Source organism: Hippoglossus stenolepis, chromosome 16, assembly GCF_022539355.2.
Source record: "Hippoglossus stenolepis isolate QCI-W04-F060 chromosome 16, HSTE1.2, whole genome shotgun sequence".
Taxonomy (NCBI): domain Eukaryota; kingdom Metazoa; phylum Chordata; class Actinopteri; order Pleuronectiformes; family Pleuronectidae; genus Hippoglossus; species Hippoglossus stenolepis.
This window is the reverse complement of record NC_061498.1, coordinates 2,255,094-2,279,013: the sequence shown is the minus strand read 5'-3', so window position 1 is coordinate 2,279,013 and position 23,920 is coordinate 2,255,094. Positions and strand designations below refer to the sequence as shown.

General features: G+C 45.8%; 3 protein-coding genes across 5 annotated transcripts; 1 reads left to right on the top strand and 2 right to left on the bottom strand.

Moving 5' to 3' along the window:
* Positions 1-147: 147 nt before the first annotated feature.
* Positions 148-3,951, bottom strand: si:ch211-106h11.1 (volume-regulated anion channel subunit LRRC8D). The gene is given in 6 exon segments (XM_047343835.1): positions 148-1,009; positions 1,012-1,919; positions 2,062-2,439; positions 2,576-2,826; positions 2,915-3,496; positions 3,590-3,951. Coding segments are annotated over 6 exon segments (2,667 nt in total). The 5' UTR covers positions 3,932-3,951; the 3' UTR covers positions 148-803.
* A 5,070-nt stretch (positions 3,952-9,021) lies between these two features.
* LOC118123665 (zinc finger protein Gfi-1b) lies at positions 9,022-12,221 on the top strand. The gene is made up of 7 exons (XM_035181181.1): positions 9,022-9,153; positions 9,245-9,317; positions 9,987-10,241; positions 10,449-10,606; positions 11,461-11,583; positions 11,690-11,855; positions 11,954-12,221. The coding sequence occupies exons 2-7, from the start codon at positions 9,248-9,250 to the stop codon at positions 12,148-12,150; spliced, it is 969 nt and encodes a 322-aa protein (XP_035037072.1). The 5' UTR covers positions 9,022-9,153; positions 9,245-9,247; the 3' UTR covers positions 12,151-12,221.
* Positions 12,222-13,006: 785 nt separating this feature from the next.
* Positions 13,007-21,816, bottom strand: engl (endoglin, like). 3 transcript variants are annotated; one of them, XM_035181735.2, is made up of 17 exons: positions 21,609-21,816; positions 20,699-20,790; positions 20,171-20,343; positions 19,515-19,652; positions 19,181-19,355; positions 18,923-19,094; positions 18,672-18,816; positions 18,312-18,504; positions 17,947-18,113; positions 17,674-17,829; positions 16,559-16,642; positions 16,187-16,444; positions 15,538-16,068; positions 15,049-15,193; positions 14,868-14,969; positions 14,564-14,678; positions 13,007-14,407 (listed from the first exon to the last, which is right to left on the bottom strand). In XM_035181735.2, exons 2-16 carry the CDS (start codon positions 20,757-20,759, stop codon positions 14,566-14,568), a joined length of 2,613 nt encoding a protein of 870 aa, XP_035037626.2. In that variant the 5' UTR covers positions 20,760-20,790; positions 21,609-21,816; the 3' UTR covers positions 13,007-14,407; positions 14,564-14,565. The 3 variants fall into 3 exon arrangements, with proteins under 3 accessions (XP_035037626.2, XP_047199981.1, XP_047199982.1); XM_047344025.1 differs by having other exon boundaries at positions 13,008-14,473; positions 21,609-21,815; XM_047344026.1 differs by having other exon boundaries at positions 13,008-14,424; positions 21,609-21,815.
* Between the last annotated feature and the right edge of the window lie 2,104 nt (positions 21,817-23,920).

Genomic DNA, 23,920 nt, shown 5'->3' with positions numbered 1-23,920 from the left:
GGCTGTACGGGAGATCGCGAGGGTCAAATGTCGATCAATAATCAAAACTCAAAGTTGGTAAGTTTCTGATATTTTTTGCTGAAACACACAGAACAAAATACTGGAAACTGGAATCAGCTGAGTCAATAAAGAAAATATACTGTTTTATTCTAATGCATCGTACGCAACTTCCTTGAATAAGTGCAAACTGGTTATTCCACTTCATGCTCATCAGGACAAACCCTTAACAAATATTAAACAATAATCAAAAAATCAGTTGCTCACATTTTGCTGAAACAAACAGAACAAAATACTTGGAATCAGCTGAGTCAATAATACAAATATATACATATATATTCTAATGCTTATTCCACTTCATGCTTCATCAGGACAAACCCTTAAACGATATTAATCAATAATCAAAAGTCAAAGTCGTTAAGCTTCTGATATTTGGCTGAAACACACAGAAGAAAATAGGTTGAAGCAGCTTCCTTGAATCGCTGCAAACTGGTTATTCCACTTCAGGTTTATACCAGGACAAACCCTTTAAACATATTGTGCTGTGGAACCGGTTTTTTGTCTTCTAGTGAAAAGACAGGAGCTCATTTCTCTCCAGTCTCCAAAGTTCACGACCTTCTATGTAAAGTGGCCTGAGATAATGTTTACAATGATTTGGCGCTACAAGAATGTTGTGTTAGAAGAACCAGGACAGGAAAACTATGTAGCTAAAAGCAGTGTGCAGGTAAATATAAAATATATCACAACACAAAGATACCTGACAGAAGATAAACAGTGTTAGGATACTATTAGGAGCCACATTAAACTTATATCTGTGATTCCAGAGCGGAAGAGAAGCTCCACTGTGTCGGAGAGAAGTACGGGAAGCTGTCCGACTCTGGACGGGAACGATCCCCCGAGTGTGCATCGGAGGTGGAACGGCTCAGGAAGTCCCTGACACTGGGAGGCAACGAAAGAAACAGCCAGTCTTCCACCAGTAGACCCCCTCTGTGGAGCCCTGTGCAGCAGCCAGTTCAGCAGGCAGCTCCTGCAGAATGTTGGTACGCAAGTCCAACCTGCACAGCTTATTTAAAGCTGCAATCCCACAAGGTAAAGAACTAAGACAATTGTGAGCCACGTTTAGGATGCGCAGCTCCAGACAACCGCTGAATAGCTCAGGGGGCAGGTTCTCCAGCCTGTTCCCACTGAGATCCAGCTCTGTGAGCAGCTGCAGGGACTTTATCTCTGCAGGCAGCCCCTCCAGCAAGTTGCCCGCCAACAGGAGCCTGCGAAGGAGGCGCAGAGTGAAGAGGGCTGAGGGAAGGCTCTGGAGCTGGTTGTTGGACAGGTCCAGGAGCTCAAGGCCCCGAAGCACACCAACACTAGCCGGCAGCACTACAACACGGTTATAGGCAAGTCTGAGGCAAGAGAGACGCCGTAGATGAGCCAGACTGAGCAGCTCCTCCAGAGTCCTCAAGTTATTATGCTGCAGGTCAAGTGTCCGCAGCTTGGTCAGAGACAGCAGTGCAGAGGGCAACCGCTGCAGCTGGCAGTCCTGCAGCAGCAGCTCGGTCAGGTCGAGCATTCGCTTCAGGCCTGTCAGAACCAGCAGCCTGGTGCCCTCGTTGTGGATCTCCAGTCTCACCAAGCTGCCTGCCACCTCACACACCTCTGCAGGGATCCGCTGTAGCATGCCTCGAATCACCAGCACACGGAGGTGACGCAGCCGGCTGAGGCTGCCCAGCGCCCAGCTGCGGCCTACCCCACCTTCACTGCTCAGGCGACCAGAGAGGTGGAGCTCATGCAGGCTGCGGAGGGAGAGGACCCAGCTGGGGATCTCTGATGCCTGAGTAAAGGTGAGGTGGAAGCTCTCCAGACGTTCCTGGAGGACTCCAAGTGCACTGGGATCCACAGCTGCTGTGCAGTGGTAGAGGTGGAGCTCTCTGTCGTAGGAACAACCAAATAAAGTATGTTAGTGACAAAGAAATACTTGTTTGTACTATTGTACTGCTTTGGAAAGAACTTTTGATTTGCTTTGCATTGTTTAAAACTTGTGAAGCCCGACTACACCACTGCACCACTCACCTGAGGGACGTCATGTTGGCTACCTGGGCAGTGAACCTGGCCTCTTTGATGAGCTCCAGTTTGAGAACCTGGAGCTGGCTGAGGGTGAAGAGGGCTGGAGGAAGGCAAGGAAGGGCCACCAGCTGCAGTCTGGAGCAGCCGTCTTCATCCACGCTCGTCATGGCTCGAAGCTTCTCCTCCCCCCATCGCTGCTCCAAGCTTTCCTCCAGCAGCCTGCTCTCACCGACCGGCGACAAAAACATGGAGAGTCGCTGGACCAGCAAAGGGTCATACTGGTCCAACATGTGTAACAGAAAGGCCAGGTCGTTCCTCAGGTCTGGGACGTCTCTTAGGGAGCACAGCTCTTTCAGGGAGTGGAATGAATACTGTCGTAAAGAGCTCAAAAGGCACAGACAAAAAACATGATAAGAACCGTTGGTAGATTCACATCACACACACAAATATTCATTAGAGCAGCTTTAAGGGTTTTACCAAAATATAACGTTACAGCACAAACATGTTTATCCCTGCTCACCTGTGTAAAATCCAGCTGAGGGTGTAAATGCTGAGAAGGCCGTACAGCCCCAGCAGGGCCAGGTAGGCCACCAGCAGCTTGCGTAGAAGTGAGGAGAGCACGTGGATACAGTCAAAGGCAGCGTAGCCCACCAGGTCCTGCTCCTCAGGGCGACACGTGTGCGTGAAGGACAAGTTGCTGAGAAGAGGGATGGTGTAACTCACGATCAGAGTTACCATCAGCAGTTTGAATATCGTCTGAGCCAAGTAGACCTGAAAGAGAGATGAAGGTCACAGACAAAGAAGAACGTGTATGATCTATAGATCTACTACAGATCATCTAGACTAGAGGATCTCTCACCTTGTAGATGACAGCTGAGCTTTCACAGTGGGACCGGAATTTCCTGACCCTTTCGAACAGAGCCCTGGCCTGTTCCCCATCACTTTTATCCAGACTGATGTCCTGCCTGGGACTGTCAACCACGACCGACGGCTTGGAACCAGGAGAGCACCCCCGGGAGGTGAGGGACCCTGACGACATGGTGGAGGCACAGGAGAGCGTGGAGGGGCACGGAGAGGGAGGTACGGCCGAGGACACACTACTATCTGACCTCCTCAGCAGTGGGCTGTCTGTGCCTGAGTCTGTGGTGGAGCTTCTCGTGCGGGTCACTGGGGGTGAGGATGAAGGGGGAGGAGGTCGGGGAGGTTGTCTCTCCGCCTCCATATCCCGGACGTTCTCCTGCCGGGCGGCGTGAGACAGGGCTTGAGACGTCCAGGGCGACTCGCAGCACTTCGCCAAGATGGCCAGGAAGTGCTCGATGCGAGCGGAGGTGCGGGGGAAGTGGAGCCAGAAGGAGCCGCTGGCGAGCAGCACCAGAGACTGCAGCAGGGCCATGTAGGGGAAGAAGCGGGAGCACAACGGCAAGGCCTCGTGGTAGCACACCTGGAAGGAGTGTAAGCAGACGGTAGATTATTATTTAACCTTCTCATCGGACATATGTGATATCACAATATGTGTTAATGAGTGTAACAGTACCTGGCTGATGTACACGTACTGCTGATAGACCAGATGAGTGCGTCGACCTCTGGGTGCAGAGTGAAGGTCGTCAGGTTCAATTTGCATCGGCTGCTCTGACGATGGAGTCGTAGCCACAGTGTCACGAGTTGAGAAACTGCGACTGCTGGTGTTTGCAGTGACAGACGGATCCAAGGGAAGGCACACCACTCGATCCCTGGACAGCTGCTCGGTGCAGGTCAGAACAGACGTCATCAGCATCAGCACCACCAGGTAATCCATGAAGACCTCCCACCAGGGCTTCAGCAGTTTGGACCGGTTCTGCTGCTGGTTGAGAGGCACCAGCTCTGACAGGGAGAACATGGCGACCTCTGGTTCTTTCAGGGACGACTGGAAGAGACGGTGAAGACAAGTCTGAGCCATGCACATAAAGTTGTGACGTATAAATATAAGTTTAATGCAAGAGCAATTATCAACATGTAAATATTCTGGTCCGAGTTTTCCCATTTTAAAGGCCCCAAAAGATTCTTATTCTTATTTTCGTATTAATATTAATGAACATTTTGGTCCTGCACACGTTATTTGTTTCATTTATTTCACAAAAGATTTCTGTATTAGTGTTCGGTCCTTGCTTTTGAACAATGTCATGTCAACAGGGTTTATCAATATTCAGGGAAGCTGTGGTTCAGGAGGTAGAGAGGGTCGTCCACTAACAAGGCGGTCGGTGGTTTGATCCCCCGGTGGTCGAAAAAGACTGGAAAAGTGTATATGTGTGTATATGTAGTTAATAACCATTAACATTTCGAGTTTAACCAAAATACAGCTCTGGGGTTGTTTGCACCCACACAGCCTGGATGACAGGAACAGTTTCAGCTGGGATTTTGATTATTAAACTCTTTAAAACTCTAAAATCAATATTTACTGTTCAGTAGAAACACTTCACTACTTGGCTAAAATGTTAATGTAAAAAAAAGCCCAGTTTGATTTTCACCTACCTCGAGGAAATCACTTTTCTCCCCCGACCAGCTCACTTCATTCCGGCGCTGTCCGGTTCCTCTGTGAAGAACTTACAACAAAACTTCTCCGGTCAACACTCGGCTTTTGGAGGGTTGCCATGGCAATGGAGGATGTGTGGCTGAGGAATCTAATTCAGCACGAGAGGCCGGTTCGAGACCCAGCGAGGGAACGTGTGCACCATTTAACTCCTTCACAGCTGAATCACTGGGAAACAACAGACAAAAATCACATTCACAGGAAAAATAAAATAAATACTTACTATGCAGAAAGTCCCTGGGGCTCATTATACCTTGTTTTCATAATATAATAAATTTTATAAATCTGGTGCTACATTTTATTTTGGTTCCACTGCTTTTACTTCTTTCTCGTGCACGATGATTGCACATAAACGACTTTGCTATATCCAATAATGTCCAGCAGGGGTCGCTGGAGTTTAAGTGTTGTGTTACTCTGCATGGCAATGAGTGGATGTGTGTGTCTGCAGGAAACAAGGTTTGTTTCCTTAGAAGTTAAAGATGCAGACAGTGATATGAACAGTTTTAAATGAAAAAGGGGTCGTGAGTCAGTGTGTGTGTGTCTGTGTGTGTGTGTGTGTGTGTGTGTGAGGGTCATATGTCAGTGTTTATTTTCTTGTGTATCTGGGTCAAGAAGAATCTGGAGCAAAGACTCAAACTGACAGTGAACCACAGAGTGATCCTCACTGCACAGCTGGTGTGTGTGTGTATTCATTGTGTTTATCGCTGTGTTAAAGTGTGCGTTAGTTTCTTGGTTTGTCTATTGTCCCAGAAGAAGAAATTCAGATTCACCACATCGTACTTTCACGTTCACGCCGACAAACAACAACAGAGCAAACAGGTGACAGGTGAATCTCAGCAGCAACGCAAACAGTTGTATTTCCGAAAGTGTCAAAGTGATCTTCACAACTAAAAGATTCATTTGATCCTGTCACTAGTAAACAAAGTAAATGAGATGACAATGAGCTTGTGATTTTGTTCTTTACCAAGTTTGTTTTTCAAGTTTCTCGATGTCACTGCAAGGAGTGAAACTTGATTGAGCTGTTAGCGACACTTTCAGGGAAATATGTGACTTTAAATTTAGACAGCGTGGCTGTGGTGGGGCTCGACATCACGAGAGGCCGATATCTTATCTTCACCCTCGGTTACAAGGTTCTGCTGTGAAAAGGCCTGCGGCTTCACACCTTCTCATCTGCTACACGCACACACACACACACACACACACACACACACACACACACACACGCTAACACTCAACCATGCCCATAGGCAGGGACGTTCAGGGTGGGGTTGTGATATGTGACAGGATTCACACGTTGATGTCGAGAAAAACCTTCACGACCTTGTCACAGACCTCAGCGCATGAAATTTGGAACATCTGAGGAGCCTGGTTAGACGATGCATTCACACGTCCTGTGTTACTGATGTAACTTTCAGATTTACACTGCAAAAGACTGTAAAATGTTCACAGAAGAAGTCAGAAGTTTGTTCACTTCGGAGAAAGACGTCAGACGAGAAATTTGTGTGAAATCAGTCAGGTGTTCAAATCTAGTTGTGCTTGTTTAGACTCGATAAAGATGGACGACACGACAGCTCCCCAAAAGTGAAGCCAAAGCGTTTTGATCGCCCCCTGGTGGCTGGCTGCAGGAGGGGTCCTAAACCTCGCCTCCTCCCTGTCAACGGACGGAACCTGGACCAAACTACAAAGTCAAAGTACATTTAAGGTCACTCTAATGTATGTTGGAGTTTCCAGTAAAGCCATTTCAGACATGAACTCGGCACAATGGGGTCGGAAGTTTCTCTGGGAATTTGACTTTCACGTAGGAAGAACGCCGCAGGAGATCGGGTGAAAGATCGGGGCATTGCTCTTGTTTGATTGTTGATCTTACGGCATCTGTCTTGACATTAAGGTAAATACCACCACTACAGTGTTACATATTGAACCTTTACTATTGAGGCTTCTTATGACATATTCAGACTCTCACGACATATACCACCACCACTAATGTTGCCAGGCAGCTGCCGTCCTGGGTACTGTGTCATTCTGTGGTTCTCACGCCCTCTTACCTTTCTCTAACCCCGCGTTCTCAAAATGATACAGATCCGGTTGCGTGTGTTTATGTATCACCGCAAATATATCTCCCCCCTCTCTGTATATATATACAAATATAACTTTGATGGAAAACCCTGCAGTTCGGTTTGAATCTGTGATTGATCGAAAAGAGAAGGAGGAAGTGATAAGACGTAACGCAAAGAAAAAACCCTGGCTTCCTGTTCAGTGGGAGGCACAGGCCGAGCGGAGAGAGTTGTGGCTTTACGTTTGAACATGACCCTGTGATGCAGAGAGCAGGCACAGTCCACAGTTCCCACGGCGATAGACGGTTCTACTAATTCAATTGTGCTTTTTTTTTCTGCTGCCACCGTTTCTCCTTTGCTATATTGTGAAATCTAGATGTGCAAACTAAACATTAACCAACATAAAAATCTCACTACGCCCTCAGACTTGATTCCCTTTGCGTCGTCGGCCGTGCACGTCCGTAAACTTTGCTCTTCTGCCAACCACAGTGACAGAAGTGGGTGGGTGGGGGTAAACTGGTGAAGACAGATAGAGAAGTTGGCCGTGAGAAAGTGGCTTCATCTGTCAAGTTCCCAAACTGAAACCACTGCACCTCTGATGCTACACAGATAAACAGCAGAGAGCTGAGGCTGCGGCCTGATAATGTGGCAGCTCTCGTTCCCTGGTCATTCGATGATGTAATCTAACGTGCTGTGAAACACCTACATGGCTGTCACGAAAACACACACACACACACACACACCGAGAAAGTAGACGAAGAGGTAGATATTCAGCAAAATGTCAGTAAATGCCACCTACATGTTAATTTAATTTCAAGTCCTCCCTGGTTAGGTGTGATTTCAACGCACGACTCAAACCAGAACTAATATCTCTCTCCCCCACTCCTGAGTTTCAAGTTCCTAGAAAGACACCTTTCTGCCACCATGAGGGGAACGAGGAGCCCCTGGACCCCCGGGATACAAACGAGGCCCAAAGCCACCAAAGCCACCAGCCCGTCTCCGCTCCCTGCGCTCGTCTCGGCTGCTCTCCCTGACAGCCCCTGGAAAAAGGTTGCCAGCCCCCCACCACATCGACCACATGGCCCCGACGTGCCTCTCCTCGTGCACATCAAGGAGAACGCAGCTCCGTCTCATGCAGCTTGTACCAGGAGTCAAATGACATGTCTGCGAACATACAGCCACATTGAGAGAGGCTTTGGTTTCAGTTTGTACAATTTGATTTCAATCTGAATTCAGATTCTCGACCCCTTTGTATGAAAACAGCTGCACAACAACTGATTCCTGAAGAAACAGTTTCTCCCTCTTAGTTCCTCCCATGAGGAGAAGCGTCAGTGGATTCCTCTTGAGGAGGTTTCTGGGATTTCACTGAACTCTATTGTCCTCACATAAAGATACGACCCCGTGAGATGTCGAAGCAGCTAATTATTATCAAATAATTACGATTAATGTTCTATCGTATGTTCTAAGTTGTTGTCACATCTTGCAGTTACTCCAGTTCGTCAGAGTTTTGTGTTTTATGGTTATGTGGAGGGATGATTACCTCAAACAAAGTAATGTTGAGCTTTTAATGCCTGATTTTGAATGGATGCAGTTAAACTTCATGTTTTTCTACACTGATTCTGTGTTTTAATATTTTTTTTGTGTGTTTTGTTTGAGGTTTTAGGATTTAAAATCGATTCCTGATCTCAATAAAGGCTAAAGATGATTTATCAGTAGCTTTAGGTGTGTTGTTAATTAATAAAATATTCATTTATACATAGTTTAAAGGAAACTGTACTACACACATTAACGAATTCTGTAAAAAACTCAGCAATAATCTATTAAATCATCTACAGATCGTTTGTAAAGGTTTTAAAGAACCATTACGTGATTAATGACTTTTTTCTGTCGACACTAGAAGTTTAGGGAAGTCATGAACGATCACGACTCTCTGTCCTGTTTTCTTTACAAGTTACTGAATATTTGCAGTTAAATAATTAATATCTTTATAAGAACTGGTAATAATAAGAAATATTATAGTAATCTATTATTGAAATAATTTTTAAAAGAACACAGATGATTGTACAGTTAATATTTAGTTTAAAAATGACTTGTAACAGATTATCAAACTCTACTCTTGACTTTAGATTTATATCTTCCTTCCTGCCGAGCTTGTATTTAAGATAAAATAGCGTTGATATGATTATTTTCAGCCTCTTCCTGGTTAAAAGTTCGACGGGGTTGTAATTTAGTGTTTGAGGTGAATGTGGTGAAAAGGTCTCTCTCACAGATGCAGATGTGTAGGATGCTTGGGTACCACGTAAAATAAAAAAATTCCGACTGATGCTCTGTGTGTGTGTGAGTCCACCTACACAGGCAGTCACCATAGTAGTGAACACAGCAGTGACACGGGCATTTTTTCATCTCTCAGTCAATAACCTGAACATCGGTGAAGTGACACTTTTATTCTAAGTGGGTCCAGAACCGGAAAATATAAAGGTCGACCATTTATCTCCTCCCATGCCTCAAGTCCCACAATCCTCAGCACCCGCTCAAAATCAAATCAAATCTCTTTGTGTCATGTCATCAGTCGATGGGTGTGAGAACGAGAAAAGAGGACGTTGTCGGCAGCAAAGACCCAAGAAACACTCAGCAAGACCAAGGTAAGAGCAGCAAGGCAGCTGGAATCCAACTGGTTGTCATGATTACATTTAATTTAAATGTTTTTCAGACTTTTCATTGTCTTATGTAACTAAAACGTGGGAAATTGTCTTGACTTTAACTTGACACTGTGAAGGAAATCATCATCTCAGAAAAAGAGATTAATAAATGAATCATCTTTATTTGTTAGAAAGTCTGAGATACATTTGGGAAAAGGTTGCTTTTCATCTGAAGCGTAGTTCCCTCAAGTTGTCTCGTATATTTCTTGATGATCTAATCTAATGTCAATCAAAGAATCTTTATGCTATTACTTAATATTTAAATAATAAATAACTCTTAATAAATACCTTTTGTGGAATGTGGACAATGTGGAAATAAAGATTTTAAATTTTAAATACATATGCTGCTGTTCTAATCTGATTGTTTAGAATGAGATGGAAGTTTAAAAAGCAGTTGAGTTGACAGCCCCACATCAGGGTGGTCCTCAGTAAAACCCTCAGTCTGCAGGTGTCAGGCTGCATTTGTTCAGGAAACCTCAAGCTTTGGCATCGTAACTGAACATGAACCTGCAGGTGTGTGAAGCTCAGTGAGTTACACGAAAGACGACCTCAGGCTCCTGCAGGTTGTTATTCTCTGGAGGGTTTTCACCTCGCCTCGCTCCCTCTCTCCAGTCGACCCCCCTGCGATGCCGCGGTCGTTCCTCGTCAGGAGTAAACGGACTCATGTCCTCGGCTCGTACAGGGTCAGACAGCACACCCCGTCCCACGCAGATGACCAGGCCCTGCAGCATGTGACGGGACAGGACAGGGGGCGTCCTGCAAGTCCCTCCACCTCAGGGGTCAAAGACTTTGTGGCTGACGCTTCACCGTTGGATGGGATGGAAGTCCAGTTCAACAGTGGCTCCACACACGATTCTTGTACTGCAGGTACCAGACAATCTCCTTTACAATGTTTGTTATAATGACATTTATCTGAGACCACAGTAAGTGTGCAGTTGTGTTGTTTGGAGGACAGAGGCTTCGAGTTATCTGAGAAATCAGTTTAGTCAAGTGCAACTTTAAAATCCAGGATTTGAACACTAAATATCTCAAAAAGGCAGAGAAAAAAGATTTTGTTATCGTTTCTTATTCCAGCAAACGTCCCCGAGGGGAACAGAGACGCCGCTCGGCCCGTCTCCATGTGGCCGTCTGAGAGAGAGAGGGAGCTGGAGAAACTGGTCTTCATGCTCCTCAACCACACGTCACACATTGACCTGAAATCCCCCGTCAGCCAGTGTCCGCTCTGTGAAAAGGTACGACAGCCGTCACACGTCTTAATCCACTCAAACCTCCACGACCACAAAGGGAACGTGCATCAGTGAAATATATCAGTGAAATATATCAGTGAAATATATCAGTGAAATATATCAGTGTTCAAAAGGAGGACAACTGCAAATGTGTGTGTTTTAACCAGATAAAGAAATAAAAAGTTGAACGAAAGTTAAATCGAGCTCCATTAAAGTGCTGAAGTGTTGTAATTTGTATTGATACATATTATCTTACTGTTTTTAATGACTGACTGTTTGTCTCAGTCCAAGGTCGTGTATTTCAGATTTAATAAAATATGATAACTGTCCTGCCTGATTCACACTGGAATTTTAAAGCAAACATTAAAAACATTTTAATACATTTTTTTAAGAGTTTTAAAAACCCTCTCAGCCTAATTTAATAAAAAACAAAGCAGTTTTCACTTAAATGTGTCAAATCAAGTCAAGATGTGTGACCACAACATGTTGAAAAATATATAAAATATTGTATATTTGTATAAAATATAAAATAAATATGAGAAGTTATATTTGAACATGAAAATAAATCTAAATATCCTCCATGTTCTTCTTAAGTTTTGGATTTTTGGGGGTAAATCTTGTATTGTCACCAGCTGGACAACAACATGATGATAAATGAGTCTGAACTGATCAACATGTTTTCTACGTCCACATTAAAATATAAAGTTGATGTGGAAAATGTTTGTTTCATGTTCCTAGTTAGCTCTACTGCCCCCAAGAGGCCAACCAATAACTTATTACTGCTTTAAACAAACAATATATTTAAAAATTGTTTTTTATATAACAAATATTTAACTGTTTAGTTATTTTTCTCTCCTCAGCCTCTTTCAGAAGTTCACCTTCGCAACATCTTCTCGTTCCCGTTGGCTACATCACCGATGACCTCTGACCTGACCCACGTGCCCTTTGGCTTCACTGCACTCGGCAGCTATGACCGAGCGAAGGTACAGTGAGAGAGAGAGAGAGTGATCACTGGTTGTTATCATTTTTAGTGGAAACAATGTCTGAGTGTGTGTGTGTCTGTGTGTGTGTGTGTGTGTGTATCTCCAGGAGCGTAGCTTCGGCTGCAAGGTGTGTGGCAAAGTGTTCAAGCGCTCGTCCACCCTGTCCACGCACCTCCTCATCCACTCGGACACGCGCCCCTACCCGTGCCAGTACTGTGGGAAACGCTTCCACCAGAAGTCCGACATGAAGAAACACACGTTCATTCACACGGGTGAGTCGACACACAAACAGCAGAAACACACACACACACAACACAACACAAACAGCGAAACAACAACAACAGCTAACGTCCCTCTGGTCGTCCCTCAGGTGAGAAACCACACGTGTGCAAGGTGTGCGGTAAAGGATTCAGCCAGAGCTCCAACCTCATCACCCACAGCAGAAAGCACAGCAGCCACCAGCCGTTCAGCTGCGGCCGCTGCCACAGCACCTTCCAGCGCCGGGTGGACCTGCAGCGCCACCAGGAGGCGCAGTGCGGCTATGAGAACGTGTACAGCTTGAGCTGAGTGGGTGAAGAGGAGACTGTAAATAATATCTCTATCATTTTATAAACCGTAGAAGCCAAGACGACACACCGAGGGAGAATGTGCACGATTAAAGATGTTCAGTAAAACTCCTCTGGTTTGTTTCACTTCTTTAAATCGGAGCTTTTCTCAGGCTCTTGTTAGAAAACTACACGGCAACAATATGAATAATCTGGGTATATATTTATAAATGAAAGATTTCATGTCCGCCTACAAAAACCTGTAATTTTAGATTGAATATCCCTATGAATGAATGTGATCCACCAACGTCTCATCTGTTCGTCTCTCAAACCAATTTGTGCCAAAGAAATTCCCAGAAGGTGATTTTAAGATTATCTCGACATTGAGACGGACGTGATGTCACAGTGACCTTTGACCTTTGACCACCCCAACCCTTAGCTTGTCATTGAGTCCAAGTGATGGACGGACGGGTGGACGGCGTGAAAACGTGATGTCTGTGGTTGTCGCTGGTTTTTAGATCAACATCATCCAGTGTAATTTTTCAGAAACCAATTTTCCTCAAAAAGTTGTGCAAGAGCGATTGTGTGTGTGTGTGTGTGTGTGTGTGTCTGTCTGTCTGTCAGTTTATTGAAGCAGCTTGATAAATGGCAGCCGGGCTCCAGACAGAGTTCACTAATGATGACAGTTCAGACTGATGCTCAGAACAAGAGGCTTATTTTAAAAAATTAATTTCCAGAAACAAAAGGTTTCACAACATCTGAGGACGTGTGAACTCTCAGTTCTGTTTCTACTGAGCATTCAGTGGATCTAACCTCAGAGATTAAATATGCACCGATCAGGATTTTGGGTTTGAATGAGACAATCACACTTCCAGCTACTTTTTTTATTTTGAAAAGGCCAAATCTTAATTTACTATCAAACATTCATATATTTCATTGAACCACAACAGATTCACCTCCTTTGCTTCACTGGAGTCGTGTGATTTGCGGGTGAAAGACAAAGTGGATTCGTGGCTCAGTTTAAAACCTTTTATTTGACACATCAACACAAAGACGTTGTTTTTTTGATTTCCAGCTGATTCACGGTTACAACACAAATATTTCAAAAGACTCTTGACACACAGTCACCTCTCGAATCCTGTGTGGCAGCGTGTTCTGCCTCTGAAGCTGGTGACTCTGGGGTTTGTGTTAGAATCGAGTGACGCTCGCTGCCAGTTTCCAAATGACTCGATGCAGAAAGCTGTCGTTCAGCGTCGCACAACGTTTCACTCTGAATAAAAACACTTGACTTGTCACAAAGCTGCGATGACTAAGTTCTACGGGATGGTTTCGGTCTTTGTGTGTTTCTGCTGCACAGCGATGAACACAACTCCCCAGCAGAGCTGCACAGACACACTGTTCACACCTCTGTCCCAGTTCTCCCCCCCCCCCTCCCTCTGACTCGCAGGAGGAAATCCTGAGACGGAAATAAAAGAATCAAACTGCTCCGAGCTGCAGTATCTGGTTCATCAGAGGGGAAATCTGCAGGTGCACGACTCGCGCTGATAGATTTACTGGAGCCGTTTGTTGTGCATGTGACCACAACTGTTTATTTTAATACACAGCTTTGACACCAGGGTGGCAGATATTGTTTAGTTTTGCTCTGCAAGCTGATGTGTGTAGTTTCAAGAAGCAGCAGATTTATTTTGACAGAAACTTTACAACCTACAACACAATGTTTGTTTTTTGCATTTTGTTTGTTACTCAAAACTTATTTCAGCAGCCGAGTCACAAACAGAATTGGAACCAAATATAAAAACACACAAGATATTAACCAGATACAACAACAACCAAGTCATTAGGAACATTACATATTACACACAAAATACTTTTAAGTAACAATATCATAACAAACACACAAGTAAGACATGTAAACATAAACTGGTTTAAATGAAGCGTCACTAAAATGCCTCCATCTCCAGTTTCATACTTCTACAGAGCGTCCGTCGGGTAAAATGTGAAAGTTCAAAACTGTTCGTGTTAAAAGCAGAAACTGTTCGGTGCAGTTCGACGTTTGGCCACCAGGTTCCTCTTTGTCTCCAAATTCACTTGAAACGCTCCTGCTCGTCGGCCGCAACCTTAAAACCAATAACCTGCTTTAGAACCAGTGCAACCCTCCTTGGTCTCACCAGTCTCCAAGAACCCTTCTTCTTCATCTTTGTTCAGTCCATCTACTGTGTCCTCCTCTTCCTCTTCAAACCTCCTCTTCAACTAGGGTCCATCTCTCCTCCTTCTTCTTCCTAATCCCACAGAGCACCTAAGAACATAAGGTCCTCACTCCATCATCTTACCTTTCAAGCTCCTTCCTATCGAAGCGCAATTAAATCATTATGAGTATTTTAATAATGGCTGAACTGTGTGTTTTAAAAAGGAAGATATGACGGATCAGATCTCACCTCTACATGGAGCAGGAGGACTGATCGGACAGCAGCGGTGGATTCCAGGTGTTGTGGCCTCCGGGAGTCTGGTCTATTAATTGACCTTCTCCTCCAAGTGAGGTCGGACGTTTCGCTTCAGTAAACACACAAATGTAAAGTATCATGTTTATTATTCACGTATCTGTGGATTGGTGGATGAGAAAAACTCCCAAATTCCCCCAAACCTCAACAATCCCTCTAAAAGTTCACGTGCCACAGTTTTAATAAATACGTTGCGTGGGTTCAGTCACTACATGAATCAGAAGGAAGCTGGTTCCATTACCTGTATAGTTGTAGATGCACCACAGCCCCCCCATCAGGCTGACCCCCATCACAAATGCTGAAAACACGATGCCCATCACTGGTCCCGTCTGCACCACAGAGTCTACACAGGGCGTGAGTCAGAGCTGATAAACCATCTGAACAGGAACAGGAAGGACAGAATCAACCTGGAGGACACTCACTGCTGTCCTGGGGCTCCGGACTCGCCAGAGGGGACACACCCAGTCTCTTGGTCCTCGGGCCAGCAGGGGGCCTCAGCAGCTTGGGGGCCAGCGAGCTGATGGACTGGGTGACGACCATCGGCCGGGACAGGTTCCTGATCTCACACTGAGCGGGAGGAGAGAGAGGTTAATGAATTCTGGGGCCACGACACCAGTTGCACTAGTTGCAGGGATAGACTGGGAAAGGGCCACATTTTGAGGGATCAGGGGTCGGATCCAGAGTTTTTACTTTCTTTAACATCCAATAATTAATGGATCTTTATGAATAGAATCATATTTAGGGGACTGATATTTATGAATCAATAAAAATCCAGATCTAATGAATTTAAAAGAGGTTTCACGAGGAGAGTGTTGCCTCCTGGTGGAGGTTTGTGCCATCATCGTTGCTCTTACTGCATTTGACATGAATCTTGATCCTGTGATTGTTTTGTGTGTGATGTGTTTGTGGACCTGGTGTTTGGGGGACTTGGACACCAGAGCAGGAATAGGCAGTCCGTCCCGACACACCCTCTTTGCCGGTTCCTTCACGGCTTCACCTCGGGGGGAGTCCGAGCTGCACAGGTTCAGGCTGCAGTGGAGGAACTGAACGGAGTTGTTGTGAACCGGTCGCAGGATGAAGCTGAACCTCAGCGGCTGTGTCTCCTCCTCTGGTGCCACGTTGCTGCCGCTCTTCTCCGACCTCACCGGAGCTTCTCTCCTCCGTCTCTCAGATTTGTGCCGGGGTGAGACGTCTCCGTGATGAATTCTGCTCTTCTTCATCCTCTCCATCTCTTCCAGTTCACCTGCATCACCCTCCTCCTCCTCCTCCTCCTCCTCCTCCTCCTCTTCATCTTTTGCCTCTGCGCTGAGGGTCAGTGAGGGGTCGGAGGAGCAGCCCTCGCTTATGATGGTCCAGAAAGGGGATTTTTTGGGGTCTGACAGAGGAGAGACCACACATGACTTCACCTCCACAGCATCTGGGAGGGGCCCTTTAGCTGAAATCTGCAGAATGACAAACAACGGAACACAGACGAAGATTTTCCTGATGTTGTGAACGCATCTGAATCGTATTAGTGTCTGAAAACGGCTTATGATGGTTATTACTCTAACATTTACCGACCTCCACGTAGACGCGGTGGCCTGCGGTGACGACACAGGGGCCAATCCGCTTCTGTTCGTAATCCTCAGTGACAAACAGTCTCAGAGTCAGCACGGGCCCAGGTCTGTGTCTGGGGACCGGGAGGTGGCCCAGAGCTGGATCCGGCCCTGCTGGTTCCCCCGGTGCCGAGTGGACGAGTCCAGCTTGAGGAGTGTTTGTCTCCTCTACGCCGTCTGCAGCCGGACCAGCGACACTGGGAACAGCAGCCAAACAGCTGAACTGAGGAGAAACACAGGATATCGGATGGTGAAAAACATAGAAACAAGAATAGTAAAGATGTTTATGACATTTATGAGGCAGATATACACTCCGACATGCACAGGGATGTCTCACGTGGATGCCCAGTGGACCTTTGGACTTCCTCTCCGTGTCATTGAGGCCAACAACCGTCTGAGGTTGGTCCCTCCACAGAATCATCTGGGCAGAAACGAGGGGGAAGAATCAAATAAGGATTCATCATGTGGAATCAATATGGAAATATATTCAGATTAAAGGTTAAAACTGAAAAGCAGCTTTCTCTATTACACCTGGTAGAGGTGGGAAGGGACAAAGTTCAAATACTTTGTTACTGTACATGGACTTTTCAGGTATATGTACTTTACTTGAGGTTTTGTTTCTCTGACGACTTTTTACTTTCTGCTCCTTACATTTTAAAAACAGGCTCGTTACTTTCGTTTCAATGCATTTTATCCGTTTGTTTTGATTTTGCATCATCGAGCGCCGGCTGGTGTTTCATCACATTCACCTGCCGTTTCTACACTTTTGCTCTTTTCTGAATCCTTCCTCTAATTTCCTGCCTCTGACTCGGTGATCTTCTCTCACTTGATTTGCTTTGTGCAGCCTCCTGTGTTCAGGCCTGAGCGGAGCAGTGTGACGGTCGTGATGACCTGGGTCACCGGTCTCAGCCGGGGAAACTTCCACTCAGCACCGTTTTAAGTGTCCATTATGTGCCGCGTGGTTTTTTTTCTTTTCTCGCCACCGTCAGATGAAGTGTGACCTTGTTTAGGATTCAGATGATTTTCCATCTTAAAGCTACATTCACTCCGTTCCTGTTGTTTCCTTCTTCTCAAGCAGCTTCTCTTATTCTCTCTGCCTCGGTTTGTTTTTACTACTGGACGGATTTCCACTAAACTTGGTGGAAAGAGGTGGAGACAGAGAAGAACTGTTTTCCAACATATTCACGATATTTACAGGGAATATTTAATGGATCTAAATGAAATAAATATCTAGGCGACTAAATTCTATGAGTGAGCAGCTTGATTAACTTTATGGAGACAGTTGGGCCTCGGTGGAGGTTTGTGGTCGACTTACATATGAACCGCTCGAATAACATTTGAATGAAAACTCACAAGTAGTAAGATATAGAAAGTACTATGAGGAATTAAGAGAAGAATCATTTAAACAGTTAAAACACGACACTGAGTTTGTGCTCAAAGATCTGCTCTCACCATGTTCGTGTATTGCACCCCTCTGGGCCGTCCCAGGAACAGACCCTCAGTCCCACAGGAAATGACTGGGAACACCAACAGGAAATGACTCCCGTTGGACTGAGCCTGGCACGTCGGGTCCTGCAGAGTCACGGTTGCCACGGGGACGGACAGGGTCTGAAAGCACAGAGCTAACTTCAGACCTTCAAACCCAATAAATCTTCTGCATAACAAGAAACGTGCATCAATCACTGACTAATCAAAAACACTGAAACTGATCCTGAGTAAGAGGACCTGCAGGATGCGTCGGTCCACGGTCACACTGAGGCGTCCGTCCTCACACTGCACCGTGAAACTCTCTCGTCCTCCTGCTCTGTCTCCACCGTTCAGCCACTGCCTCAGCCTGCGCTCCTCGGCCCAGGGAGGCCTCACAACCAGGGGAGTCCTCACTGCGAGGACGTCTGTGGACGCAGAGACACGCAGAGACAATAAACACTTCACTACCCCTTCATTCAACATGCACTGTATGTGTGCATGGACATATATCTGCTCTCATGTCTCACAGGAGACAAAGGGAATCTGAAGGAAAGTGGGTTAGAACACAAATGATCAGTTGACTCACACAGCGACGGAAACAAGAGACACACAGGGGTCCTGACCTGTCCCGCCCCCAGCCAGCTGGATCACAAAGCGATTGGCCAGGTCGGCCTCAGTGTACGAGGTCACCTGGGCGTAGCCGCTCTCATTGGCCCAGAGGAGAAGGTCGGACACGGTGGACAGGTCAGAGTTCAGGGTGCTGGACAGGGTCAGGTCCGGCTCAGGGGGGAACGGCGGGGACACACTGTTGGACGACTGGGGAGAGACACAGAGGACGGACATTAACAAGATGTGCGACACGGGAAAAACATGAAGAAGACATCAGTGCACGGCTGATCAGGATGTGGTAGAATCACACCAGCCAGTAGTTAGTTGTACTATATCTTGTTTCTGTAATAGCCTGATAAAGATGTGGTCCCTACATGAACGGAGATGTGACCCTGGACACCACGAGCAGTGATGGCCCAGTGGACGGGCACTGAGCTGCTGAGGATCAGCACAATGTTCTGCGCCCTGGTGTTGGCCACCGGGGGCACGAGAGAGACGACCACCTCCACCTGCAGAGACCTGGAGGAGATGAACAGAGGCAACGAGATTGAACTTTTTATTTTTCTTGCATGGCTGTAGAGTGGTCCTACACATCTGCTGTGAGCAGGAAGCTGCAGGTTCTCACCCACAGAGTCCTGATCCTGCAGAGTGGAGCTTGATCACGTGCACCGCAGGGTTGATGCCAGCAGCCGGAGGGTGGGAGCAGCCCTGCACCTCCTGAGGCTGCAGGTCAGAGGTCAGGTAGTTGGGTGAGAGGAACGTGGACTGGAGCTGGCACACGGGAGGTAAAGTTGGATCTGTGACACGGACACAAAGGCAAAGGAGGTTAGTGGTAACGTTTAAGACTTCTACTGCAGGTGTGTTCCCAGTGATGGTGGCTCACCCTCTCCCAGTCGGATGTAGACCCGGTTGCCGTGTGTTGTGTGCGTTAGAGATGAGACGTTGCCGTGGTGTCTCAGGGCCCAGCGGTGCAGTGCACGCGGACGAAACGGTAACGGATGCACCACGTGGACGAGCAAATGCAACGTGCGGGACTGAACGCTGGAGTTTGAGGACACCTAGCAGATGAGGACAAGCAGGGGAAGGATCTGCAGACTTTAACTGAACAGCAGCTGTTAGCAAAGACAACAGGGTCAGTGACTCTTGATTCTCCTCGCTGTGTTCTACAACAGCAGCTGAGGCTTAGGCCCGTGGTGTTCCCCTGGAAGGAGACTGACCTGCACGTGCACGGGCAGATCGGTCGGGAGTCTCTCGGCCTCCAGCCACCAGCTGACTGGCAGCTTGGAGCTGAGCAGCAGGTGCAGAGTTCTGACAGGTGACGGAGACGGAGACAAGGGCTTCAGCAGCACCGTCACCTGAAAACACCAGAGGAGAGACGGGCAGTGTGGGGAAACTCTGAACCAGTTTGAAATCACATCTGTTTACAGAACATAGGTCAGATGAGGACATTTATTTTAGTTGGTTGAAGCCCTAAAAGTAAAGTAAAGTAAATTAAAAGCTCATCTTCCCCAGGGTTAAATAAAACTAAATCTGTCAGATTTTTACTTGATTTCCTGAGAAGTGACAACTTAGTTTTTCCTGGTTCGGCTCATTTAACTGGATCCACACCAGAATGTAATGGTTTCTTCTCACAGACTGTAAATAAAGACAAAGCGTCCAGAACTGAAGCCAAAACATCTCTGACGCAAACGCTGCCATCTTCCACATTGGGAGTGGGTTTGGAGGGGAGTGGGTTTTCGACCAATTGGAAGTCAGTCTCAGCTGTCAATCATGATGCTTTACCTTGTTTTTATAGCATCAATTAACTAATTAAAACCAAACTTACTGTAAAAGCACGTCATCGTGTTGATCTTTCTGGAGTCTGGCTCGTTACCTTGTTTTCAGGGCTGTTGGTCGACCTCCTCACTGCAACCACATGAGTCTCCTTGTTTCCTCGCTCTCGAGCAGCACAACCTGGACCCGCCTCAAACGTCTCCAGCAGACCCTGAACAGGGTGCAGCGCCCCCACTGGGCCGGCCGCGGGGCAGCGCAGCTCTGCAGCCTGAGCTGAGGAGGAAACAGCAGAGGTTTCATGAAACATCAGCACAGGAGGACGCTCTGAGAAAAGCTGCTGTGTTCCTCTGTGCAACACAACAAGATATGAGTGGAGTTAAGGATCAATGCTCTGCTTCAACATAGAGACACAAACATGTGTGTGTTCACTGTCTCCTCCTCTCTCTGAGCTGCAGGTTGCACAACAGTCTGACGGGAGCAGGCAAATCCCTGCCCGGGGGCAAAGAGACGAATAGTAATATTTTTCACTTTCGTTCTGACTCAGTTTTAATTCTCTGGTTTGAAACTCGTCTTCTTCCCCCTTGAAACACACTCCTCGCTTTTCTTAAATGATAAAACTGGTGTTGACCTGATGTTCTCCTCCAGAGCAGAAGCAGGCAGCAGAGAGTCCGTCCAGTCGCTGACATCATGACTTGACGTGAGAGGATCCACTGCAGCCGCCTGTTGGACAGACACACAACTAGAAAATCACTTCTTTAGATATTCAGCTCATTAAAGCTGCAGCAGTTAGTTGATTATTCCTCCTTAATTTATAACAAGTTGTAAATACTGTACTTTTACAGCTTCTTTTTTATTAATTCTATTACAATGCACATATTTGTACAAGCCCTATATTTTTAATCTGTATTTACTGTTAATGTCTTGATTTCTATTCCTATAAAGACTGGAGCGACAAATTCCAATTCCCCCACGAGGATCAGTAGAGTTTTTCTGATTCTGATTTGATAAACAATAATACAAGTTCTCAAATGTGATGTTGTTCTTTGTCGTACATGAACTGAACATCTTCAGGTTTATAGTCATTAAATAGTTAAATAGTTAAATAGTCATTTATGGGTTAATAAGGTAGTTAAACATACTTTTTATAGCAATTAGTTGAGATTGAAGCTGGAAAAAGAGACAAATAGATGTAATGTTGATAAACAAATGTCTTCATAAAGACAAAATTATGACAGTCAAAACAATAACATCCACATTGTTGTAAGTCAGAAAGCATCTGTCTCATTAACTATGAAAAGAACTAATATATATAGAATTCAAACAGAGGTAAATCATGCAATATAATATATTTACAGCCTATTGAAATAAAACATGCATAAAGAAACAGAAAGCAACTTTATAATAAGGAATATTCAACCATAAAGTACATTATCATTATAAGTATTTTCTGTATAATTACATAAACGTTTAGCAGATAGTTTCCTCTGGTTCCTATGAGTGTAGATTTATCTGTGTGAAGATTGAAACGTTGAACTCACCTCAGAGGAAACTCGCTGATCCAGCTGTGGCTCCAGATTCACAACCCAACATCACTTCCTAAACTCTCTCACACGCACCAACACGCACCGGGATCATCCTGAACCACGCAGAAAAACACGCAACCCTCAGCTGCGTGACTCCTCCATCCAGTGGTGAGAAGTTTTCCTTTAAATTCACTTTTACGCACGGAGCGGCTGCGGGGGGAGGGGGGAGGAGGTGGGAGGAGGTGGGGGGGAGTAAAGGGGCAATTAAAGGGGGCGAGGGGAGGGACCGAGGGATGGTGTGACAGAGTGGAGAGAGAGCGGGGGAATAAAAGACTCTGGAAACGTCTCCAAACGTAGATGGCTGCAGGCGGAGGAGGAGGGATGGAGGAGGAGGAGGAGGGTGGAGCTCAGGGGTTTGACTGACTGGTGAAATGAGGATGAAGATGAAGATCATCATCATCTTCTCCATGTTTGTGCCCTTGAGTTTATAAGTATGCAACAGATGAGACATGGAGAAAACCAATAAAGCTAATAAAGGGTTTTCTCATTTTAAACCTGGAGGGATTTTTGGTCTCTTGCGAAGCAGCAGAAACTTTTTCTTTTGCCGTTTACGCTTATTTACGATTTCCTGTTTAGCGAGAAGTAACATTCGGTAGTTATGGAGCAACGCCATCGTTCAGTCGGAGTCATATTTGTGTCCATCAGGCAAATTTAGGTCCAGTGTTCACATTCTCTGTTAATAAGGACGGGCGACTTCCTGCCACTGAGCAGAAATGAAGCCGCGACAGGCCCTCGACCAATCAGGAGTCACTCTCAGCTGTCAATCATGACGCTTCTCCCCGTTTATATGACATCAAATAACGAATTAAAACGGAAACTTAACGGAAAAAATAGCACTTTATCATACATCAGTGTGATGAGAACGACTTAAAGTGCGAAAAATGTATTTGATGTGTACTTTTACCATCTACTAATATGGAGGAGGTGGGGTTTACGACATGTACCGCAGCCTGCCACCAGGGGGTGAACGAGACACTGCTGGGTAGCTGTCTCAACTCGAGGAGTCCGATGATCAGCTTTAAACAGTTGAATCCCGACGAGATGTAATATCGTGAACGTCTGTTATAATTCAGACGGTTTCCTGTGAACGTGCAGGACAGAAAGTCAGATGAAGGTTTGGACGTGGACACGTCCTCCATGGAAAGATGACGGGGAATTGCAGGATGTAGGATTTTGGGAGATTGACTCATTCTGTGAATTAAAAAGTCAGGATGTCTCAGTTTGGACCTTTTTAATCTGTGTCTGTGCATCAGGTTTGACCCCCCCCTCGTGCACAGTGATTCAGAGAAAATTGTTTTTCCTTTTAGACGATTTGAAACATTTTGCTGATGGAACGAAATTGCACTCCTGTTTTTTTCTGTAAAGCACATCTGCTTTTTTAAATGAAAAAATGACCACTCATCATTTCTGTACAATCATGCTTTTAAAGACTATTTTTAGTGTGTGTGTGTCTGTGTGTCTGCATGCTTTACTTCTTTATATCTTAATTTCCAGATTCCCTCCATTAATATTTCCAATAATCCTTTCAGACATGAACGGTTCAGGACGTCATTATCAATAGCAGCTGGGACCAGACCTGCTCTGCATGACTCTTCATTCTCAAGCACTTTCCCGAACATCATCGACCTCCTGCTGCAGAACCGGTGGTTTGAATCCCTCCCGTTAAATATAATCTGTTTGCCGGAGTTCGGAGAAACCACGTGGACGCAGCTGCTGCAGCTCCGGCCTGAGCTCGGTGATCTGGGGTCAGTGGGACCGTCTGTAGCTCCACACTTGTTCTGGTGTTGTTAAAGGTCCAATTAAGTGCAGCGTTGAATTTGGTGCGATTTAGACACGAGATACATTCAATTTGAATTAACTTTGAATAAACAGGCGACCGGCAGCAGCTGGGACAACATGACAACAGCACGTTCTCCAGTTCAGGGTCTGTGAACCAGGTTGAGCTGCACCAAACGTTTGAATAAAGAGGTGAACAGATCCTTGTGCAGCAGCAGATCTTAACTTCAGGCTCTGTGGACTGAGCGGCTCACGTCCTGCAGGTCACAGATAGAAAACTAGCAACCAGCCTCACCACAGGATCAGGAAACAGCTCATTCAAACAGGCACTTTGAATCTGCCAGAGCGAGAAGGAGAATAAAAGATTTGCTTCACGTGGAGTTGTGACCACGCTCTTAGAACCGCCACCGCTCGAGTCTGAGGACAATGATGTTTGCAGATTTTTTTATCTTTTTGTCCTAAAAATCATCTGGTGATGCAAAACCACACGT

Excerpts from the sequence above, each read along its gene's own strand:
- engl (XM_035181735.2), bottom strand. The coding sequence starts at position 20,759 with ATGATGTCAGCGACTGGACGGACTCTCTGCTGCCTGCTTCTGCTCTGG. Across the intron at positions 20,344-20,698 it reads GCTCTGGAGGAGAACATCAG|CTCAGGCTGCAGAGCTGCGC; the intron begins GTCAACACCAGT and ends TTTCCTCCTCAG. Across the intron at positions 17,830-17,946 it reads TGGACCGACGCATCCTGCAG|ACCCTGTCCGTCCCCGTGGC; the intron begins GTCCTCTTACTC and ends CTGTGCTTTCAG.
- LOC118123665 (XM_035181181.1), top strand. The coding sequence starts at position 9,248 with ATGGGTGTGAGAACGAGAAAAGAGGACGTTGTCGGCAGCAAAGACCCA. Across the intron at positions 9,318-9,986 it reads AAACACTCAGCAAGACCAAG|TCGACCCCCCTGCGATGCCG; the intron begins GTAAGAGCAGCA and ends CCCTCTCTCCAG. Across the intron at positions 11,856-11,953 it reads ACACACGTTCATTCACACGG|GTGAGAAACCACACGTGTGC; the intron begins GTGAGTCGACAC and ends GTCGTCCCTCAG.